This window comes from Andrena cerasifolii, chromosome 9 (assembly GCF_050908995.1).
Source record: "Andrena cerasifolii isolate SP2316 chromosome 9, iyAndCera1_principal, whole genome shotgun sequence".
Classification (NCBI taxonomy): domain Eukaryota; kingdom Metazoa; phylum Arthropoda; class Insecta; order Hymenoptera; family Andrenidae; genus Andrena; species Andrena cerasifolii.
In genome coordinates this window covers 1,102,641-1,127,431 of record NC_135126.1, presented here as the reverse complement: position 1 = coordinate 1,127,431, position 24,791 = coordinate 1,102,641, and the positions used below count along the sequence as shown (strand labels likewise).

At 41.2% G+C, this 24,791-nt stretch overlaps 1 protein-coding gene across 3 annotated transcripts in view; it reads left to right on the top strand.

Annotated features, from left to right (window-relative positions):
• Positions 1–24,791, top strand: part of LOC143372797 (lachesin) — a 562,432-nt gene that overhangs the window by 144,040 nt on the left and 393,601 nt on the right. For all 3 annotated transcript variants that reach the window (XM_076819351.1, XM_076819352.1, XM_076819350.1), the window contains exon 2: positions 13,607–13,716. In XM_076819351.1, the coding sequence (XP_076675466.1) occupies positions 13,607–13,716 (110 nt within the window). The remainder of the gene's footprint in view (positions 1–13,606; positions 13,717–24,791) is intronic.

The window sequence follows — 24,791 nt, the reverse complement described above, 5'->3', positions numbered from 1 at the left end:
TTCCTTTATCTACACGAGTGTCTTCATGAATACGAAGATATTCTATATCATACATAGAAGCTCTGATATTATGCATTCCCAAGACCAATATCGATCAACGTACTTCGAGGATTAATAAACACCAACTAAATTCACGTTCAACGCAGACACATATCCGCATTTTATCTTTCGTTTTACATTCACATATCTCATCCAGTCGAGGTGTAAAATTTGCTTAACAGTCCACGGTATTGGTTTTATACAATTCAAGGCAGGAAGGAAAACATACCTGCTTGTTACAAGACCAATATTTACGCAATTTCTACTATAAACAGATCCTGTTTGGAGAAGCCTCGAATGCGGTTTCGCGAGGAACTCTCTCCTTTTTGCAATTCATGACACGGGAAGTGCCGCTGCTTAATAATTCACGTGCATCGTCGAAAGCGTTTCAAGAATTAAACGAACGGTATGGTGGACCCAAGTTTCACGTCGCAAATGTCACGTGAAATATCGTATGCAAAGAAATATAAAGTTAGGCAGCTTCCATCAGACGCTTTCAGAACTAAATAACAATTTCTGCTGCTTTCCACAATTTCGCATCTTCCTAGAAAAGTCGCCACTACCTTCAGGCCTCAACTTTCCTCGATTGGAAGGAAAATATTCTTTGAGGGTGTTCGAGTATTTTCCTCATTACCAATGCTTCCCCTATTATGAAACTTTCACACAGAAAATATCTTCCATGACAATCCAAACGGGGCGATAGTTTCTTTATTACATCGAAGCTAGAATCACTGCCTTCGCGAAACAGTCCCGCGGTGTTCTCAGAGATACCTGCTTAAGGTGAATGTCCTAAATTCTGCTGATTTAAGAGATAACTCGTCATAAAGAAGGTGTAAAAAATTTGTTTGTGATCAAATTTTGCAGACTAATTGGTTAATTCTTTAATAATAAATCAATCAATTCAAAAACTATTTAAGAAAGATATTTCAAGATTTTAACTATTAGTAATTTCTAATTAAATATATAATGCTCTAAATTTCCTTGTTTCTGCTCATGAAAAATAGCGATGTATGTATTGCTCCAAGCTCGTGCAACACTCCCGTAAATGTTTAAATAGTTTAGAATTATTTTGTTGCAACTATAGTACAAACGTAACGCATATAATATTAAGAAAAATACGAAATGATCAGAAATGGGGACATGAGCAGAAATTGGAACATTCACCTTATAGATACAAAAAAAAAACAGAACAAGGAGTTGAAACTCGTTCACTGTGTTCCAGTGTAACGTACTGACCCTTTCTTATCGTTTTTCTCTGACTTTCTCTGTAAATATGATTCATACTAATGACCCAAATGCTGCGTAAATGTAAATACTGTGTCACCCCTGCTACTCATCTTAGCTAATGCGTCACCTACCCAAAATCCTGCATTTCTGCCCTATCCCGTCATCCCCTCTCTTACATTCCGAAACCTTCAAAACCCCATCGCATCCCCTTATCCAGGAGCATTACTATTCCAAAAGCCACCAGTCTCAGTCGGAGTCGAGTCCAAAACAGTTGAATCTCCAATATTCTTAATTTAGTTGAATAAATATCTCTATAAATATTATTCATAAAACCGTTAGTTAAATTATCCTTGTGTCCATTACGCCAGAAACATTTCCCTTTCTCTTTGAAAATTAACCAGGCTACACTTTTTCCTCGTCTGTGTTTTCACTTGTTCGCCCGGTGGTTGGTTTTATCGGAACACTCGCCCCTGCCGCGTTGCAACCGGTCTTGCGACGGAATTGGACGGTGGCTCTTGAACAACAACAGCCCTTGCTTTCGGAAGGGCCGCAGAGGAAACAGGGTTTCGAAGCGCTCTCCCAGTTCCGTCGAACGCAGTCGAGGGGCTTGGTCTAATCACCAATTGAGCCGAGCGCAGGGAGTCTCGCGAGACAGTAATTCCACGGGTTCCGTCGAAAGAAGGAGACTTTCGCGGCGCGTTACATAATTAATAAACCGCTGGGGCAATAGTTAGGCGGCTTGGCCGGGGACGATTGGGCGACGCGACGTGACACGCGGCACACGCGCGATCGCCTAGCGGTGACAGATATTAATTAAAATTCGCAGGGGCCACTCGAGCCGTAATGAAGGGATCTCTCGGTCTTTAATCACCTGAGCGTGTCGCGGGCTGCGGCAAGTCAGGGGCGGACTGGGAGGGTGGGTGGCGCACGTACCGTCTCTAAGTACGCTTTTGTGTGTCAGCCGCGAGTTTCCTCGTTTCAGCTTTTCCATCGCGTTCGTTTTCGTTTCCTCAAGGCCCTTCCAATTAGCGGCGCGGGATATCGCGCGTCGCGTTCCGCTTCTTCGAAGCTCTTAACGATTTCTGGTGGATCGCGGCCTTTCAAGAAGGAGGCCCTCGTTTCGCCCCGAGTGCCCTTCTCTCGGTCGCTTTGACCACTTTCCCTCTCTCCTTCGCATCGTGTCTGGGTTTGTTGCTGCTCGTTAATTCGAACGACAGCTGATACTCGGGCATCACATTAATTACATACCTGCCGCCGAACGCCGCGCCGCTCGAGTTGGTCCACTTGTGGCGTCGTAATTGATACTCCGAGGCCTAAGGCTCTGTAACGGTAACGAGGAGATTCTTAGCTGGAATAGGTACACTCTTGCAATTAGTGACGAGCTGCTGGGATTTTCGTTTCTTTGCCGTCTTCAGACGTACGACCTTTTCCTTCATGCTTTACTGGAGGGGTGCTTGATCGATCAGATGTAGCCATTCGACTGTATGTATTTACTACTGTCAAGGTGCAAATCCACGACGAGACAGAAATATCGCGTTACACAAGAGACTTTAATCTCACGAGACAATTATTTCATTATTTTGTAAATTAGTTCGTCATTAGTTTTGTGAAACTAAATTGTCATAAGACAGTTTCGTGATATATTTTCAAAAATTTCATCCCTGGCGACTATTTCCATTATTTACATTTAGGTAGTTGTTGCTGAGATTTTTGTCTCGTGTAAAATCTCATCGTGGATTCGCACCTTTAGTGAGCCGTGTGAAAGTCACGAGGCGTTAGCAGCTTGAAGCTCAGGTTCTGGTTAACGGGTTAGACCACCAGGTCAAGAAATACCGCATCTTTGGGAATTTATTTCTAAGTGATAAAAACACTTTTATCGATACAACTTTTTCAATGAAGATATCAAAGACATCTTTGATTAATATATACAATTATTTTCTCAAGTATCAAAACATTCCGTAAAAATTAAACGCGTTTTTCTCGAAACCACGTTTTCCGAAACGGTGTACGCTGTAATTTGAGTAAAACGCTATGAATTTTTATGCAATTTTGCACAGACGTTCTTAAATGTATTCTCTATCCGCCCGACCGTCAATTTTTTCGATTGGTTGAAAAATAACAAAATAGGGTAAAAGACTCAATTACTGTCAGGTTAAGGATTGATTCTGAGCTTATTGTATAGTTTTTGTATTTATTGTTCACAAGCATAAGTTTTTCTATTTATTTATTATTATTTAATATGTTTAGTTGAAAAAAAAACGTTTATGTCTCTCAAAATCCTTATTTTTATTTATTTTATCCCTAAATTTATTGATTTATAAAATATATGTCGGGGGCTCTTACTGTCACATGTGAAATGTGTTCGGTCGAATTACTGACATCCCAATTACTATCAGCTAATCAAATACTGTCATCTCATTTACTGTCACATATTCAAAAAATTACTTTGTGCATTAATTACGGTCAAAAGTATTTTTGTGTTGTTAGTTTCTATAAACAAAAGCATATGTGGGGCCACGCCAAGATCGAGCCAACCTACTGCCGTAGCACCCTTTACTGAAAACAACTCACAAGGGAAGATCCCGAACCCGAAAATTCAAAAAGTTCTGAAACTTCGTGAATATGTAGGGGATTTCCTCCTGATTACAACGCAATTTTTGTTTGCTGCCCAAATTCACTCGAAGAGGGTGAAATTAACCCCTGAATATTCGTAAATTTTCCGATTTTGTGTTATAACTCGCGAACTGTAAAAGATAGAAAAAAAAGATTCACGACAAAAGTTACTTCTTTTAATTAGATCTATCATTTGGTAAACAAATTATTTTACAGTTCACGAGTTATAACACAAAATCGGGAAATAACCGGATATTCAGGGGTCAATAACACCCCCCTTAGAGTGAATTTGGACAGCAAACAAAAATTGCGTTATAATCGGGAGGAAATTCCCTACATATTCACAAAGTTTCAGAATTTTTTGAATTTCTGGGTTCGGGATGTTCCCTTGTTAGCGTACATTTGACCTCCTCATAACTTTGCAGTGAAAGATGTTAGATAGCTCAATTTATTTTCTGTCTTAGAAGTTCAGAAGCTAAAACTGATCTCACAATTACACGCTTCCATTTCTGGTACTTCTTAATTTGTACGATTCCAAAAATCGCTGATTTTGTCACTGATTGACTGACTCACTCACTCACTCATAGATCATCAAAATTCTAAGGTACTTCTGGTTGTCCTAGAATGATGAAATTTGGCACGGTGGTAGGGTTAGAGATACAAAACAAGGAAAAAATCTGAAAACTAACATTTTCCCTCTTTCAACCCGTAAAGTCGGGGGAATCATTTTGTAACCTGTCTCTATTGACAGTCTTCTCGCGCAAAGTGATGCCCTCGCTGCTCTCGGGCAAACTTTACGCTCGTCGAAACCGCTTTCTTCTCTCCCTTGTTACGCACAATATTTTTTTCACCACCTACATGAAAATGGTTGAGTTTGACACGCAAATTGAAGTTCCAAAAGCGATTTTGACGAACGTGCAGTTTGCTGCAAGCTGTATGGTTTGAAGTGATTTGTCTTGCATGCTTTCGTGACATCGTTGCTTTACGAAAAAGCGGTCAGTCGAGCCATGTAATATATCCTATGTTAAAATGGTTAATTTAATTATTGACCATTCTGAAACTGTGTCGTTACACTTAAGGGGTTACGCCACCCTGAGGCGCTCGAAACAGCACTAAACTAGACGAATTTTTTTTACCGATACTATGAGGTTGAAAATTATTTATTTTCTTCTTATGGGTAGAGCATGTATTAGTGCATATATTGTATAAATACTGTACAAAAATATTAAAAAATGACCGAGTTATTTGTTCTCCCGCGAAGCTCGTCCGCCGTTACACGCGTAACTAACCTAACAAATTATAACGAACATGTTCGTCTGAAATCAAAAACCCGATGATTTTCGTGTTCCTTAATAAAATACCTACGATGTAGCATAGGGATTTGAGAAAAAAAAATTTATTGCACAAATGAGAGCAAAGTGAAAAAAATTATACGTTTTTCACATGAAAAAACGAATTTAAAACATTAATTATAGACGAATGGGGTATAGGATGGATAAACTGATATGCTACATCGTAGATAATACCATTAAGAATATGCGTGCCAAGTTTGAACTGAATCGGACAAATAGTTTTGGAGATATTTGATAGGTCATCTTTGAAAGTGTAGTTTCGAGAAAAACGCAAAAGAAGAAAAGTAGAATGGTAGCTACCTGCTGCGGAATATCGACAGCCGCGTCTCGTTTAAAGTCTACAACTCGGCTATTTTGGGGAATTTTTGCGTCTACCATGGCTTAAATTATTCTTAAAACTTTACGTAATAAGAAAGTGCAAAGAAAAAAAATCGTTTTTTCAAAACTTTCAGGGTGGCGTAACCCCTTAAGTGATGGTATGTCCTGGCGTCATCGCGTAGTTCGCATGCTTGACGACGGTTCATGTCTGTTCCACTCGATATCATACTCTACTACAAAAAGGCGTGAAATCCCAACAAAAACATGCCTGTAAAGGTGGAATCAGACGGCGCGTGAATCGGCGAGCTTGCTCGGCTCGCAGAGGTTCGGCAAGTCGGCAAGCCATGAGCGATCTCACGGCGCGTGAATCGGCGATTCACGCGCAGCCTGATTCCACATTAAAAAAGGCCAAGTTCGAGTGACTGCTTGGCCGCAAAAGCAGTGAGATGAGATCTAATGTGCGGCCAAGTTCAACATCCCACTGTAACGTGCCACAGCTAGGCACAGGGCTACGACACAGAAAATGACTCCGTGTAACTTGGCCATAATGCCCCTACCGACTTGATTCGGGACAATATTTGCCAATATGTGCAAATGCCAAATATTCGTACACAAATATGAATATTTGGCACTTCACACTTCCATGTTTTAACGCGAATAACGAATATTCGTAAACGAATATGGAACGAGTTGATCCAGGGTTAGAATGCATTATGGCCAAGTTACACGGAACCATTTTCTATGCCGTAGCCCTGTGCCTAGCTTTGGCACGGTATAGTGGGATGATGAACTTGACCGCACATTAGATCTCATCTCACTGCTTTTTACGGCCAAGCAGTCACTCGAACTTGGCCTTTTTAGAGGCATGTTTTTGTTGGGTTATATATGTTCATAAGCAGTAAATGTTTATAAATATGAAAAAAATTAAACAAAGTAAAAAATATGAGCAAAGAGTAAACGAGAATAAATATAGGTATTTTGTTATTTTAATAAAAGATGACAAAGTACGTTTCTGTTATAAATATTAACAATAGTACTTACAAAAAGTGTACGGTTACGTTGTCAAAAAAGTCGTAACTGGGACAAGGTTATGCCCTTACGCAACCTCAAATTGTAGGAATGACAAGTGACAGTAATTGGGTAAGGCTTCATTTGCCTGCTCAATTACTGCCATGACAGTAATTAAAAAGGGTTGAAACGCTTGTGCCAATCACTATCACCCGAATATTAAATAAAAAAACAGTAAATCGTTGAATTTCGATTGTTATTATTTATTATGATCATATATATTATCTAAACAATTATGTTTCATTATGTTAATAGCTTAAATATTACAATTATAGCCTTTTCTTTAGTGCCTTGTTTTCTCTGTCGCTAGTTGTGGTTTTCACTCTTTTGCCTAATCAACTTAAAACTTTTTATCGTCTTATCAAAATTAATGAAAAAATATGAAGTCCTGCTTTTCCACGTATACATTACAGTTTTAATTGTATGTCAAAATTTGTTCGTGTATGACTTCGCATGGTTTAGGCTTATTTTAAGTAAAGCAGCATAGGGTGACAGTAATTGGGTCTTTTACCGTAGCTACACTTTGAAGCAAAAATGGATTTTATTTACGCATAGGGTAGATGCACCATTTGTGGCCACTTTAAGGTATTGTACCAGTTTTGGGCACTTCTTAAAAAATATAATATTTTCCCGTGTAAACAATAAATGTAATCTTATATTTCTGGCGATATACTAAACAAAATATTTATGAAGTTGAATTCTCCACATAATAATGATCTGCAAGCAATTTAAAAATAAGATAATTATACACATGGCCAAAAACAGTGCAATGGCCACAAACGGTACATCTACCCTAAGTCAGGTAAAAATTAAAATATTGAAACAATTGACTGTCGGGCGACAGAGAATACATTTAAGAACATCTGTGCAAAATTGTATAAAAATCCATGGAGTTTTACTCAAATTACAGCGTACATCATTTCGAGAAAAACGCATTTAAAATTTTTCAGAATGTTTTGATATTTGAAAAAACAATTGTACATATTATTCAAAACTATCTTTGATATATTTATTGAAAAATTTGTATCGATAACAGTGTTTTTGTCACGTAGAAATAAATTCCCAAAGATCCGATATTTCTTCACCTGGCTAAGGTGGCCCTTAAGAAGGCCTCTCCTTATCGTTTTATATTTGATATTGACTCTAGATAACGAAGTCTCAATATTTACTGAAACTACAAATGAAAGAATTAAAGCTACGATTCGGTATAAAATACACCCACCGAATGTTAGCTCTGAAACCATCGGCAGCGAATTCAATGGGGACTCTAAAAATTGCACAACGTGTCTAGCAATGGAATTCAAGCCATGGCTTCGATCTTCGAAGGTGTAGATGCACGTGTTGATTTATAACTATGTGCGACTTTAATGGATGAAGTATCTGTATTCCTAATGAGCACGCAGCTGCTCCGGGCACTAAGTTCTCGCACGAATCTTTGATTTCGCACGAAAGTTCGTAGTCTTTACGGTCTAGGAAAATCAGGATTTCGTGGTAGGGGATGAGTGTGGCTGCGAGAGAGATACAGGGAGGAGATAGAGAGGAGGCAGTGTGGTGGTGGGTTGGAAATGCGGTCTCGCAGGAAAGTACACACGTGCAGCTGCACAACTACCAAGTCCTTTGGCCCCGCGGATAGTGAAGTCGATGGCAGTGGCCCAAAGAGAATTTCCTAGTAGCATACGTCCTGTTCGCTTGGCAAGCAGGAGTCACTTGGAGACACCTTTAAAACTCACCTTCTACCTCCGTGTTTCTCCATTTTCCTTCCGTTCCATCTATTTGCCCGTTATACACACGCATGTATACAAATCTAGGCCACGTCGAGACGCGGCCATGAATGTGCGTGCTTTATTCACACAGGTGACACCATTGTGTATTTATTTTTATGGCCGGCGTAAACAAGTGATGCTGCACACCTTGTGGACATAGAAGCGCAAGGCGGCTTCAAAGCAGTGGCGCGTTATAAAAGTTTTGCTGATTTAGAATCAGTAACTCATCGTTAATCCGTCGCGAACTTTATGAAAAAGTTATTTATATCAGTATAAACGGAAGGAAATCGGTAGAGGGATATGGTTCACAATATTCAGAACGATGATGTGCCTCAGGTATTTCTTTAACAAACTTAAAATTTGTAAAATAATGACTGAAACCCCTTCTAATTCCACGTGGACTACATCATGTCCCAATTTCAACAAAATTCTTCACAGCAGGTGCAAAGTGTGGATTTATTGCGAAGAAGGTACACGGAAAGTAGTACTCAAGTAGTAATTCTACCATCTGGCTGTAAAACTTACAAATTTCTGCTCTCGTCTAAGCTGTGCCCATAATTGTTTGTATCCAACAGCGACACAAAATGGCTGAGCGTTATCAAGTACCTTTCTTCCTTGCTATCTACGTACCCTAAAAGGACCATGCGAGATTAAAATTACAAGCACAGGTGAGCGTAAAAGTCGCGCGGATAGAGGTGCAACGGTATGGGGCGTTAGTAGAATCGCGTTCGAACTCGAAAGTAGCCCACTCTGCACAGTGGAAAATTCTTTGGAGCCCGGCGAGTCTCTTCAGAGATAACGATCTTTCTCTTTTTTTGCTGCGCCCCTTTTCCTCAAACTTCTCGAACCACATCCCCTTTCCACCCCTCGGGCCGATATCCCGCGTGTAATCCGTAATAACGTTTGAGCAGGGCGCTTTGAGCAAGCATTAGAAGCTGCAGGATCGGTAAGAGTATCTCGCAAATCGACCCCGCGGTTCGTTGAGTATTTGTTGGAGGAATTTCCGTGGAATCCTGTCAGTAGGTACCTTACGTATTCTTTTAAAGACTCCTCGATTCTGCACTATAGGTTCTAGCGGTGATCAAGTTCACAAGGAACGAACAGTAAAAGGTGTCTCCTCTTTAGGTGTTTTATGACGTTTAAAGACCTGCAGTGTTACAAACAATGCGATTGTGGTGGTGCTGTGTGCATGCTTGGTTTGCAGGCGCGTTTGGTGCGTTTTGTTTTAATGTAGGCTCAAGCTTGTCACGATGTGCTTTGACGAAACTTGGGGCGGGTTTCCATGTTAACGCGTTTACACTATTTTGACCAGCGGTCGTAGGCGTGATGGAAAACACCGGTTCTCGTTAGATCACCGAAGTTAAGCATCATGAGACGGTGTACTGGGGAAAGATGGGAGACCACCTTTCTCCCGGTGCTCTACTGCTGCTGGGACCCGAAGGAGAGAGGAGGAGACAAAAAATGGGACTATAGTTCGTTGGGCAATATAAGCAAAAATAAGATTGAAACGCCATCCTGCTTAAAACACAGGAAAACAATAAAACATAACATAACATACACTATTTTTCTCGCGTTGCTGTGGACTGTTTTCAAGGTATTTTGGTAATTTTGACGCGTTGTTTTCGGGTGTTGTGTATGGTGGTGGTTAGAAGAATCTTTAAAAGTGACATTTTCAGGTGTGTTTATAAAGAACTTTGATTCTACACTGCATTCGTCTCGTTCTGAGGACCCCTTCACTCTGTGATACATTTTCTTCTTCTCAGACGATAATATGAGACATTGGGAGCAACAATGGACTAACCCTAGTACAGTGCCTCTACCAGCTATAGCGACTTAGGTGTGAGGTCACTCAGCGGGGTCTTAACCGATATCCTGCTGGGTATGGGCCGCTAAACGTGGCCTCCTACTACCTCGTGCAGGACTGTGTTTACGGAGGATCAGGACAAAACCGGGGCCCTATAGATTAAGTGTTATAACTTCGATTTTAATAAAATAAAACAGAAATTTAAGATACTGTTTATCATTATTAAAAGATGCCAATTAAACTTTGCTAGTGGCTATTAAAAATTGTTTCATTGTCAGCAAATATTAAATACAAATCCATTTCAGTAAGGTATATGTACTGCATTAGAACAGTAGCAATATAAATTATTTTATATTAATAACTTATTTTACCCTTTAGGGCCCAGGTTTTGTCCTGGTCTTCCCTAAACATAGTCCTGCAAGAGGTAGTAGTGGGGGCATGTTTAGCGGCTCGTACCCAGCAGGGTATCGGTTAAGACCCCGCTGGGTACCTCACACCTAAGTCACTATAGCTCGTAGAGGCACTATATTCGGGAGAGGGAGAAATAGCCGATCTAAAAATAGTATTTCAACAGTATTTCGTTTTGCAGGCTTTGTTGCCAGTACAGGCATACCTAATTCTTAGCTTCTCATACTATTCGAAATGCTCCCTAATGAACACATAATTAATTTTCCATTTAATTTTAATAAGTGTTACATACAGATTGATTTTGTTATGCCATATGGTTTTGAATGGAAAAAAAATGAATTTTTCTTATTTTATATGGTTAGTACAGCCTATTCGAATATATCACTGCTACTAACTCAATTTGGAAAAATAATGTGCCGCAATGCCTCATAGTCTCTGCATTGTTCACAGACTAAACTGTCTATTAACCATTACTGTATCTTCATTACCGCTAATACCTTCTCCACTAGTTTCTATAACGCACATTCAAACATTTAAACTTTTAATTAAAAGCTCCTCCAGATCCTTCAACGATCACTGCATGCCGCTTAAATCTCAATTCTCCTCCTTCTCTAACAACAATTCTAAATCATTTCAGAACCATCCACCACCTGTGGACCACCTCGGCTTCCTTACCTCCAGAATCCTTCCCATTCTCTTTCAATTAAAGTAATGCCTAAGGTATACAATTGACGCGTAACATTGCACTGCAGTTCGTCCCCACGACGAGTATCCGCGATCTTTCTTTTCGAGCCCGTGTACGCCGCGGCCCCGGGTTCGCGAAATAATGCTATGCAGTTGGGGGAAATGCGATCGCGAATTTCAGGATGGATGAGTCGTCCCGGGCGAGAGGGCGGGTATCTAGAAATCCTCCCTCCGATTCGATCAGCTCCAACTAGGGGAAACGGTCTGTTACATCTCGGGCGAGGCTGCGACGAGATGTACCGACGGGGCAGGCTTGAAAAATTGCATTTTGTATTCAATAACTAAGCTGTCAGGCCGACCAGCGAGCTCGTATAACTCAAAGCGCATCGACGCTCGTCTGCGTAGATATCGCGCCGCTTCTCGCGATCGATCGAACTCTCCTTTGTGACGGGACCTCCTCAGGAAATACAACTAAGTAGTCGCGCACGGCATGCGGGATGCACCGTGACGTCTGTGATTTCGGCAAAGGAGAAACATCGGCGTCGACGATCGCCTCTTCGAGTTTTCAGGACGACTGGCGTTCGACGCGTCCTGTTCTGCATTCGGAACACGGGCTGGGATATTTTTTTTTTTAGGGAATGGGTGGATATAATGTGACTTCGTTTTTTAGTAAAGCAGGGGAGTAGGAGTTGTTTAAGGGAAGCTGTGAGACTTAGTTCTTCTTGGGGCAGAGTTTCTGGGATTCAGAAGGGGTTAAGATAGCAGAGGCTACTAAGTAGGAAATGTGTGAGGGTTTTATAATCTTGATATTTAAGGGGGGGACCTGATGTAATGCGCCATTTGGAATTACTGCGTTATTTGTATCTAAAAAAATATTTGTTCACTTTTTGAAATGCATAATAATATAGCCTGAATGTTTTAAAAACGTCTCATGTATAGTTCCTTACAAAAAATGTCCAAAACGAACCTTGATTTCTGCCAATTGCACCAGGGTTCCCCCTTAAAGGGGGATTTCTCGTCTAACAGCCCCCAAAGTAACTGATATTTCAATTTTTTTTTTAAAAAGTATTGGTCACATTGGATTAAATTCTTTTGGGATATAAAGACGCATCATTAAACTTGCAGAAAATATTTTTTTTATGTCGATTCTTCTTATGATTTATTAATTATTGTGGAATCTTGTCGACCTCTTCGACGATGTAACTCCTGTTGGCGGGATGTGTAGCACCTATCACAGTCATCTGATTGTACAAAATAGAAGTTTCTTAAAGTTAGTTTACGCTGGGATTGGTCGGCTTTAAAGAAAAAAAAATAAAAAATTGAAAGAGTTGGTTTGAAAGAAAATGTAAGTTTTTTTCTTAGACAAAATTTTCATATTACTCTTTATATCGACGATAAAAGTGTTATAAATGAAAACTAAAATTAAAATTTTTGGGCCAGTCCCAGCTTAAATTATTTAACTATAAGAAAATTATTTTCTTTGAGCAATCAGATGACTGTGACAGGTACTACATCTGACGCCAACATCGTCGAAGAGGTTAACACGATTCCACAATAATTAATAAATAATAAGAAGAATCGACATAAAAAAAAATTCTACAAGTTTAAAGATGCCTCCTTATATCACAAAAGAGTTTAATGTAATATTAACAATAGTTTTTTCAAAAAGAATTCATAAATTCGAGGGCTGTTATACGAGAATCCCTTCTGAAGTAATATGGTAGTATTGCATAGAAAAACTGTTTAGTTTTCCTGTTAGCTGTCTCAAGATGGAGTTGAGTGTGTTTTCTGGGCGCTACGTATTGTGTTCTATATAAATTTGTGGGTATAATCATTTCCTTTTTACGAGAGTAGTTATTATTGTATTTGTTGCCGCTGTAAATGGGGAGGGTCATGAAAAATACGTCGAAAATGTGGTGTAGGTTCCTAATTCCTGAGTTCTATATTTAAATCACCATAGCTTCAAACGTATAGTACCTACCCGCAAAGATATAGCGAAGTCTTAAAAGTAGTAGCGCGTGTCTGTTTACATGTGCGGGAGTCGGAACGAGCGAATTGACAGATATATGGGGATATAAGGGGCTCGGGCCCCACTCAGGACCGGCCTGAGACTCAGGGCACGTGGCCTGAGATTCAATTCCTACTGATATTCCTACAATAGTATACCGCATACCAAAGACCGCCGCTGATCAAGTGTTTAATTTACGACCTCGCTATATCATTGCGGATATACTACAGTAATTCTACTACTTTATTCCATAATACTTGTAACTGTACCTTCAAAAGAATCTTGGCTTGTGCTAATCGTTACATCATCTTCTATGTTTCAGTTACCACCGTTCCCGACCCCGAGTTCGTCGATGAGATAGGAAATATTACAGTGCCAGCAGGACGCAACGTGAAGTTAGCCTGCAGTGTCAAGGATTTGGGGACCTACAAAGTGAGTCAACTCTCATTTACTATGAAAATTCACCAATTCTCAAAATCTCGACTCCTATAGAAACAGAAAATAATAATGAAACGAGACAAAGCTGTATAAAATTTAACTCTGACGAAAACAAATCCGACGAGAAATCAGAACCAAGACGATCATAGTAGATACAAATTGAAATGAAGAAAAAAATAGTAGGTGCGTTGTAAACACAAAAAATATTTGCAGTGGGAACGTAGTACAAGATTGTAACCCTCTGCACAACTGCGTCACAAATATCGACGAGCTTCCCTTATCCCAAACGATTCGCTGCACGGAAATAGTTTTACACGTCTTTCGTTCCCAATTGTACGCGGCGATCAGCCAGTTTCCACTCGTGAAACAGAAGAGCTAGTCGGACGGGCGTCGCGATGTATGCTAAGTAAGTGGCAGAAGGCGCCCCGGAAGTTCTATGGCAGCTTCGGCCTGATTACGTGGCGTCGTTAGATCACGAGGGATCGGGCTGAAATCGTGCGGCGCTTTGATGAATGCGATTCATCAATGAAGGAGCTCGTTAAATTCGAAGTGCTGCCCGGAAGCGGCGGAAAGTCCCGCGAACGGGGCGAGGCGCGTATCCTTGAGATTCTTGAATAATTTTCTCATTCGGCGCGCTCGTAACCTGCGCGGAATAAATTAATTGCCCTTCAGCCGGCCGTGCTGGCTCCAGCTGTTTACGGATCCATGAACTATGGCAGCAAAGCGGAGGCGTGCTCTTAAAAATATACTGCTCACCGTGGGAACAGGAAGGTGCAACTACGTGGGATGGACTTTATTGTTTAGGGAATGGCTTCATGGAAGCTGCTGAGTGGTAGTGGCGAGACTCCAAGTCCTTTCCGTTTTAACGCCGGATGAATTGTAGAGCAATATGTCTTATGGAACTGTTGTTGGTTCCATTCATTCTGGTGGCATGTGAAAGTGTGTTGAGGTCTTTGCTTACTACTTCGTCAAAAAATTCTCTCGAGTAGGAAACGATTCTTCCAACAGGTCTGCGAAGTTGGCACCCCCAAAGGCTAATCTTCATAACTTAGACCATATATACCTATAGACACGGCCTGCTCTATATGAAGCCACGAGTCATAGTGAAGCAAAGATAACGGGCAAAAGCGACGTCACTTGTGGGCAAAAGATAATTCAAAATGGTAGATAGTACCTCATACCATATATACAAGTGAGGTTATATCTTCTTCTGTGAATAATTTTTTATTAATTATTAATAAAGGTGCGAACATGTTGTATAAAGAATTGCAAAGACAATGATTAAATCGCATTTTCGGAAATATTTATACATAGCTGTAACTTCCATCATTACTTTGCCCACATATGACGTCACGTAGATGATTTAATCTTTGCGTCAAGGCAGTTATCTGAAGCTGTGTCTATAAGTATATATGGTCTAAGCTTCATAAAACAACGATAGCATTCGTTTGTCCACGATTTGTCCTCGTTTGTTCAACAAAAATTGTCGTTTGACCATTCTTAAAAAAAAAGTTATGACCAAATTAAAAAATTCTTTACTGTCCTTTACCATTTAGAGATCAATGTTCTATTTTAACCACCTAGCTGTATTCTATACGAAACTACGCTCCAATGGACCCAATGTGAACGATTGTTTCGCAACGCAACAAACTCGTCGCTGTTGCCACTAAGGGAGCATAATTAAATGACGAGAAGTAAAATAAACCGAGAAACGAAGTGCCGTCTCATTGGAGGAGTGGCCGGACGAGTGGTACTGTTAAAGAACTCGGGGCAAGTCGTTAGAAGCTCGTGGCCGAAGGAGAAGAAGAAGAAGAAGAAGAAACATACTCCGTGAGACTGCAGTGGCCAGAAGAGAAGGCGCGGGAGAGGAAAGTTCGTCGGCCACCTGAAATTTTACATCCGCAGCAGGGAGGAAGATTGAATTGGCATCTGCTGGACCCTCGCCAACTCGTACGTCGCGTAAGGTCGTCGTGTCGTCGTCTTCTTGGCGTTTCCCGAATCTTAAATTGGGAATCCAGTCGCCCCCGTCGACGGGATCTTTCGATGCGTTTACGACGCGATGGCGTCCCTTCCCTTGCCCGAAGTACCATGCGAAGCCTGGAAACTTTAATCTCGGCCACACATCAGGAAGCATCATGGAAATGTGACAGACGGAGCTGCGGCGAAGTTTTGATTAGTAAAACGACTGGGGACATCCAATTTTGGCTGAGTCTTTGGATAGTGGTCGGGTTTGTTGCGCAATTGGCGTAATCTCGATGATTCCGAAGGAGAAAGGCAGACGATCTTGAGTGTCATAACAATGCACTGTTCTTGGCTGGTTTCTCGGCTACAGCAGCTGTAGGCGTCACTTTATACTGACCATGTGGAAGAGTAGACGAAATTGAAGGCTTCAAATTCAGCCCTTTGTTGAATGAAGCTTTAAATTCCATATTTCAAAATTTATTCGGTTTATCTGTTATGCAAGGGAGTGTTAGCTAGTATATTCTCTAGTAGCATTTATTGTTGGCATTTTGATGGCTAACTAGTTTCCAACTTGGGGATAGTGTGGGCCAACCAAAAATGCTACCAGGGTTAGAGTTCCTCTGTTACTGATGAGTTATTTAACTTATTATTTCTAATAATTTATTAGTATTTGCAACCACTTTCCAAAACTATCAGGAGAAATATTGATCTGGAAGAGTTATACGTGTTTCTGGATACTTGTAGAACACAATATTTTTGAAGAGCACTTTTCCTTTGTAAAGACATGCAATGCAGGGCGAGATTCAGAAAGGCACTTGTGTGAGACGAGAAATTATAAGTCGTAAGATGCATTTCGTCGTGTCAAATGAAGTCGAAACCTCTTCTGTATATTTCAATGTAATACTTCGTTTGCAACTTATAAATAATACGTATTGTTAAAATGGCAAGCTTCCAGATGTACCTATCCCAAAATGAATATAAAATATGGAGCAAGAGGTTAAGAAACCTGTAAAAATACAGTGGTATAAATGTGCAAGATTTATGAAGCCACGAAATTCAAATGTCAAACGTGTCTGTTTTTCTCAAGTCGTACAATAGACATGGCCCATTTAATCTAAAAAAAAAAAACTGGAGCAGAGAAAATTTTAAAAACATGTGCCTTTACTAGCAGCTCGTACCACAATTTTTTGCTCTTCCTCGATCATAAATCATATACGTAAATAATCGAAATCTTAAGCCTGAATCCCCACCACTAACCGATATTCCCCCCATTCTAACCTACCTACTCCACGGTTTTTGTGTACCTTGAATTTAAAAACAGAACACGTAGTTGCGCGCTGCCAGTATTATATCGACCGTGGGAGCAAAAGGACGTGTCTACAATAACAGTACTTGCGACTCGTTGCTATTACATCTGCGTAGATTTCATTTTTTGTTTTAAATATGATCCTCGTTTATTTACCATCTGTTACAATGAACACTAAGCAAATGTTTGGACTTTAATTTTAACTTATACCAGAGTAAATTACAGATGTTTTATATATCGGTTCATATCTTCTGTACTTAATAATATAAAAAAGTAAGTACCATGATGGTATTAAAATCTGTTTATCTTATCTGAGGGTTAAAATATTCACCCGTGACTCTAGACACTCGTGATCCTAGACACCCGTGACCCTAGACAACCGTGACCCTAGACAACCGTGACCCTAGACACCCGTGACCCTAGACACCCGTGACTCTAGACTACCGTGACCCTAGACACACGTGACCCAAGACACCCGTGACCCTAGATATCCGTGACCCTAGACACCCGTGACCCTAGACACCCGTGACCCAAGACACCCGTGACCCTAGACAACCGTGACTCTAGACACTCGTGACCCTAGACATCCGTGACCCAAGACACCCGTGACCCTAGACACACGTGACCCTAGACAACCGTGACTCTAGACAACCGTGACTCTAAACACCCGTGACCCAAGACACCCGTGACCCTAGACACACGTGACCCTAGACACCCGTGATTCTAGACACCCGTGACTACAGTCTACGAAAATCCAGGGATTCTTGAAATAATCGTTTAGGTAAGATGTTCGAGTGATGTAGTAATCTATTTGAATATCTGCTTGTGTAGTTCGCAATTTCCCCTTTTACTGATATTATTTGGAGACCTTACCCTACTGTATTATCTGATCTGACTCATATAATAAATGCCAAAGCGTGTCTGGATGTTTGTTAGATACTCGATCACGTCGCAACCACGCAACGAATCTTTCTGAAATTTTGTATACGTAGTCTAGGATCAGGAATAGCATATAGCAGGGGTGCACAGGGAGCCGTTTTTAGCGCCTAGCTGCGAGCAACCCGCCCGTCCCGTTGCTAAGGTTAGAATCGGTGAGGCGAACTGCAGTAGTGTACGTGCATTTGGTATGACTTGACCCCAGCTATATACAGGGTGTCCCACTAAGGAGTGGACAGCGCGATATCTCTTAAAGTATTGTCGATAAAAATATAAAAAAAATAGGGAATTGCATGGTTCGAGGGGGCCCATTTATTAGCGCGAACGAATTTTGTTTCCGATTATTATTTTAAAAGATACGATGGTCAAGTTCGGTTTTTCAAATGGAACTATTTTTTTTGAAGACCTGAGTTGATAGTGCGTTCCAAGACAAATTCAATAAGCTTTAATGTATACACTTTATTTCCACTGGTTTTTAAGATATTGCGCTTGCAAATTTACTGATTTTCACTGCAAGAAACCCCTCTGAAATGGCAAAAACCGGGGGCGGTCTTACTGACGCCACGGGTGGCACTGCCTGTTGAAATGGATACTTACCTGCCAAAGGTCTTCGCCAGAAATGGCAGGCCCAAAGGCTGGACAATTCTTTTCCGTGAGAAATGCTACTTAGGTAGGTACATCTGCGGTATCGAGAAGCGCATCGTTACTTTTATTTCGCACTTGCTTCTACGCTCGGATGGCCGGTTCTTTTGGGAGGGATGCAAGTTGGATTGGTTCTGATACAATCTGCTCCCTATGGTTGAAATTTAGTCTAGCAACTTTCACTCCTCCTAACCTAACCAATCCAACTTGCATCCCTCCCAAAAGAACCGGACATCCGAGCGTAGAAGCAAGTGCGAAATAAAAGTAACGATACCTACCTAAGTAGCATTTCTGACGGAAAAGAATTGTCCAGCCTTTGGGCCTGCCATTTCTGGCGTAGACCTTTGGCAGGTAAGTATCCATTTCAACAGGCAGTGCCACCCGTGGCGCCAGTAAGACCGCCCCCGGTTTTTGCCATTCCAGAGGGGTTTCTTGCAGTGAAAATCAGTAAATTTGCAAGCGCAATATCTTAAAAACCAGTGGAAATAAAGTGTATACATTAAAGCTTATTCAATTTGTCTTGGAACGCACTATCAACTCAGGTCTTCAAAAAAGATAGTTCCATTTGAAAAACCGAACTTGACCATCGTATCTTTTAAAATAATAATCGAAAACAAAATTCGTTCGCGCTAATAAATGGGCCCCCTCGAACCATGCAATTCCCTACTTTTTTTATATTTTTATCGACAATACTTTAAGAGATATCGCGCTGTCCACTCCTTAGTGGGACACCCTGTATACTTAAGCTACGAGCCTACAGGCACGCACGTACACTACTGCTGTTCTCCCCACCGAGTCTAACCTTAGCAACGGGACAGGCGGGTTGCTCGCAGCTAGGCGATAAAAACGGCTCCCTGTGCACCCCTGACATATACGATACTTTTAATCCCGATCTTTTTAACCGATCTGGACCAAATTTTGCATAAATTACTCTCTAGAACCCTGCGGAAAATGTAGGCTACCATGAAATTTGGACATCCGACCCCTTCCTCCTTATTTCACCCCTTTGACACTCTGTGACAACCAAAGTTTGACCCGGGCAACGGCGGGGACTTTAAGCTAGATAATCATAAACCATGATGCGTTTCCTATTTTCCGAGGACTTTTTACCTGAAATATTTCTAAAAATTCGATGTTTGAGGCCTCTATTGTTCAATGGCATAAGTCCATAGCGGTGCAAGAATGGCATTTAGGTACAAGTGACAGCTTGAGAGTCGTGACAGTACAGTGGAATTTAACGAATACCCACATCGCTTAAATACGGACCATCAGACTACATAATGCTAAAGAATTTTTCGATATCCTCTAACACGCATAATTCACGCATCCCCCTTCATTCATAACTTTAAGACACCCCACCGAAACACTTGCCTGCCCCATTTCGAGCCTCAAACAAATACCAGATTTGCGAAAACACCTTGCTCTCAGAATCCCCATCCGAATTCCCGAATACTTCCCCACGAGAGGACAGGGAATGAAAAAGTAAAGCAAAGCATAAAGATTTCACACCCTCCCTAAACGCTTGGATCCTTTCATCGACGACGGGTGGACCGTAATAGCGCCGTAAAGACGACGGTTTGTCAACGATCACGGCGCAAAGTGATTCTACATCGTGCCGCAGCTTCTTGCTCTGGCTGGCAACCCTTCTTAGAAGTCGTACAGCAGCCCCTAGTGGCCCTTAGTGTCCCGTGGAAGGGCCGTCGGCGGAGGGGCTGGGGGTTCGACACCGCTAAACACGCACTTAAACCACCTACCTCGCACCCTCCATCCGAGATCAACGTTATTACCCTACGATCATCCGGTTCGCCACTCACCGCATCCGGGATCACGCGAATACCGAAAGGGAAGTAATTGCTGCGCCGTTCACCTCGACATCGTTACCAACGTGGCTCGATATTGCTCGGCTATCGCAGGTTTATTCGCCGTTACGTGGCCCCAGAAATTACATTGTACCGAATTCTGGCTGCGCAAGAACTGAAAGTGGCGCGCTATTTTACAATCGTAACAGGGCGTCTCCCCTTTCATTGCTTTAATCACATTTTTCAACCCTCCTACCCTCCAATCTCGAGGTTTATTAATTTTTAAATCATCATTGCACCATGTCCACTTTATGGCTACATTTATATTCGCGGTGATACAATTTCATTACATTCTTTTCACTCCTCTCTCTCTCTCTCTCTCTCTCTCTCTCTCTCTCTCTCTCGATTTTTCTCTTTTTACGGTGTCATTTGCGTGCGCGAGGCGACTCTGTTACGCGCGATGCTCTTTCATAGCGGTACGTTTTCTGCGTGGCACGGAATTTATTCCCGCGATTTTTAACGGAATTCGTTGATAATCGGTTTCCGGGGGGAAATAAACCAGCGCGGTTTGAATTGAATGATGGATTGCATGGGAGAATTGCGAATGACTGTACGGCAATCTGCGTTATCAGTGATAATTGAGTGGTAAGAATGAAAGACTTGATGCGTCAGATTAAAAGGCACGAAATTACTAACAGTATCATCACAAACAGTATGGTCGCATGGGGTTCACTGCCCTCAGCATCATTTTTTTGAGTTACCATTTTCGTATTTTTTAATCTTTTAACCTTTCAGTGATAATTGTACATTCGTAATATTCTACAATCATGCTCCAATAGTCTTTTTTCTAGATATGTAAATTTTGATATGTTGAAATTTGTATTTGATAAAATAGTTCTGGATAAATCTTTTTGAAATTCACCAAATTTTGAAATTTTATTATTAAGGTCTACAAATTTACAGAAATATTGGCAAATACATATCCTGGGGTGCGTTACCCCCCGTTGAGTATAAAACGGATCGAGGATAAAAGAACCTGTCATCTGAAAAATTTCGTGTCGCGAGACTCAAAAAAATTTTCTCAAATTTCAATAATCGTGTATGTCGATTGTCACGCTGTTCCATTGTTTCTCGCACTTTTTATCTATCAAATTTCTTTAGTCGACGATGAAACTAATCTACGACTGCTGCGCTATTTTCAATTTCATTGCTTAACCAAGTCTAGCCAGTGGAAGCAATTCAGATGGAAATATTTCCATTGTACGAACGCAATTTGCGATACTGAAACTGATGGCACTGTACACGAAAGAACGCGTCGGAGATTTTAAGTTATGCGCCATAATTCAATTTCTTTTGCGTGCCTGGCCCGTATGACGTATCACAAATGGCACCAATAACGCTTAACCGTCACCAGAGAAATTCGCGGCACTTCCCTTGAATCGATACCGTCGTTGGCCGAGTATTTTGCGAATCCCCTCGTTTATTCGTTCCTTTCCCACCCGCCGCGGTGAAAATTGTCGCCAGGATGGCGTCTGCGAGTCGAGATACATCGAGCAAGAAAAATACCATTAAACCGAGATATTAAAATTCCTGATCCTTCCCAGCGTCCAAGTATTGACTTATATACGACGAGGGAGACGAGTCGGTCGCTGTGGAATTTCCTTTTAGCTTTATCGGCTGTCGCCGCGTGAAACGTCCTGAAGAACGTAATTTTAAAATTCTTCGCTATTTCTATCTCAGCTGCCGTTAATTAGGGGAAGCGACCAATATTTTTATGAATTTTCTGGTAATTGTAACGCAAGTGTTTGTGGAAAAATTGAGGTATTGGAAAAGGAGTGACACATGCTTTTTCAGTTTCCATGTAATAGCTTGTTTGGATCAGTGGATGATAAATTTTGTTTGTTCTAAAACCTAGCATTTCAATAACCAGCTTTCCTGAAATAATATATAAACAAATATATTAATATTCCCATTGCAGAACAAGGAAATTGAATCGGCTAAATATCTACCTTGAAAGAAAATCCTACGACTGACCTTAGAATAAATCTGTTTCCTCCTCTACGGGACTGTTTGCCAAGTAATTCGATATACATCGACTCTTAATCTGATAGAGGATCTCCCAATTTAATGATATTATTTTGCGATGTTGGTCGTTGTCTGTATGCGATCCTGACCCTTGTAACGTGAATAGATTGGTCGGAACGATCGGCATTCTCATGGAAATAGGACGAGATGTCTGATAAGACAATGTATTTCGATCCTGACTCAGGATGATTTTTTCCATCGCTTGCCAGGCCTTCGTTTGTCTTGATAGTAGTTTTATGGGAGAAATTGCATCGTATAGGGAAGGATTGTCTTAAAAAAAAGTTTAGAATAGAGAAATTAGTGATTGATAGAAGTTCTTCTTTTCATTAAGCAAGATATTTTGTTAAGATATGACAAACGTTTGCCTTCAAAATGCAAAACAAAATGTTTGAAGTATGTTGGAAATGTTGGAGGACAGTAGAAAAATTAAGAATAATTGAAAAATCAAATTCTTCGAGTAGTAGATGTATTTGAAAATATATTTGCATTGTATACAACAATTTCTTTTTATCTTGAGATAAATATTGATATTCTCAATTTTATTTTTCAACCTTAATTAAGTCTCATTCCAAAGGAAGTAAAATTGCAGTTGTCCCACTGCAAGCCAAAACTAATTCAATTGAACAACAACTTGCGAAATATTTTTTTCACAGACTGATAATATCCTAAAGTATATTTCGTTATCGTAAGCTAGCCATACAAAGCTCAATACCATTCCATTACTTATTTATCTCTTCGTTTCGCCTTGTGTATTCAGGGAAAGTTCAGCCTCCCCCGGCCCGAGCCACCCAACCCAGAATCGAGGCGGTCTTCCGATGCTCTATATTAAGTTCCATTCAGGTTATTCCCCAATTAATTAGCCCGAACGATTTTTCAATTGATCCTCCGTAGACTGACTGGCGGCGTCGACGTCTCCGTCAACTTCCAAGAGGTTCGTTATCCTCGATTCGCTTCTGCCCTTATACAGGAATGGGTAATGAACTTGAGGGTTGGTAGTCGGTTGCCGGTTGTGTTATTAAGATGTTACCCTGCGCGAAAGTCCAAGGGACTGGATGCTAGGTAGCGATGGAAGCAAACGGAATTTGAACCGAAATATTTCGCACATCTTCTCCCTGTTAATAAAAATAAATGTCATTAAGCTCGCGAAGAAAGTATCGCAAGTGTCTTTGAGAAATTAGAAAATACCTACGTACCTAGAAGTTAGCGATATTGTTCAATGATTCACGAATTGCTCGCGATCACAAAATATACAAAGTCCACTAGAATTTTGCAGTTATAATTCACAAAGCACACCCAGTGTATTGTTGGGTTAAAAAATGAAATAGATATTTATTCTAAGTTTGTTACAAAAAAAAGGTGTACATATAATATGTCTCTCGACTCGACGCCGGCTCGGCTCAACGCGGACTCATTCGGCCGCGCAGTTCTCTCGGCTAACCGTCTAGCAACACCTCTCTGGCAACGCTGTGCCTTGCAGCGCTTATCTGGCAACTCTATGTCTGCCGCTACGCGAGCCTACTACAGTTTTAAATGCCATAACTTAAATACCACAACTAAATAATAGTCACTCGTCTAATTAACCACAAAACTTTTAAAACATCAAAATTTTAACTAAAACTGCGTCGAAGATCCTTTCCCAACGATCTCCCCGATCATCCTAATTTAACAGATGTTCCCATTGTAACTAAAAAATCTAGCAAAACATTTAGACGTTCCGCCGCTAATCTCGGTCCATCGTCTCGCCTCAGGACACCAATGGTTATATCGATCGTCCTGTGTGCTCTTCGTGGAGCGCGTTCTGCTCGAACCTGTCGCCAGGACACAGAGAATGGTCCACAGGCGTATATGTATAGTCGATGACTACTCCGGAGCACCGACAGCAAAACCGCAAACACGCGGCTTGGCGCGACCAAACCCCAAACCAAAGCCAACACTATGGCTGCGGGGGTAAGTAGGGCTTATGCAGTTCGGATCGAGGGATCCTGAGATAGAGAGGAACAGAGCGAGCGGGAGGACGGGGGAGTGTGTGGCGAAGGAAACGTGGCGTGCTGCAATCGGGCAAGCCGACACTTTCTAATTGGATGTGCGGAATCATCCGAGCGGGAAAATTCCCGACGTCCTCGTTCGAGACTTTGATGAGCCGGCCCTGAACCGGCGAACACGTTACTTCCGATTATGGGAATCGTTTCGCGGGTAGTTCGACACGTTCCAGACAGAAACTGATCAGTGTTCACCGATTGGTTGCGAGGAATTTGCATGGGATTTGCATTCGAGTGAACCGCCCGCTGTAAGTGTTGGACGATCTTGGGCGAGCTGTCGGCCGATCGGGTGATTTCGAA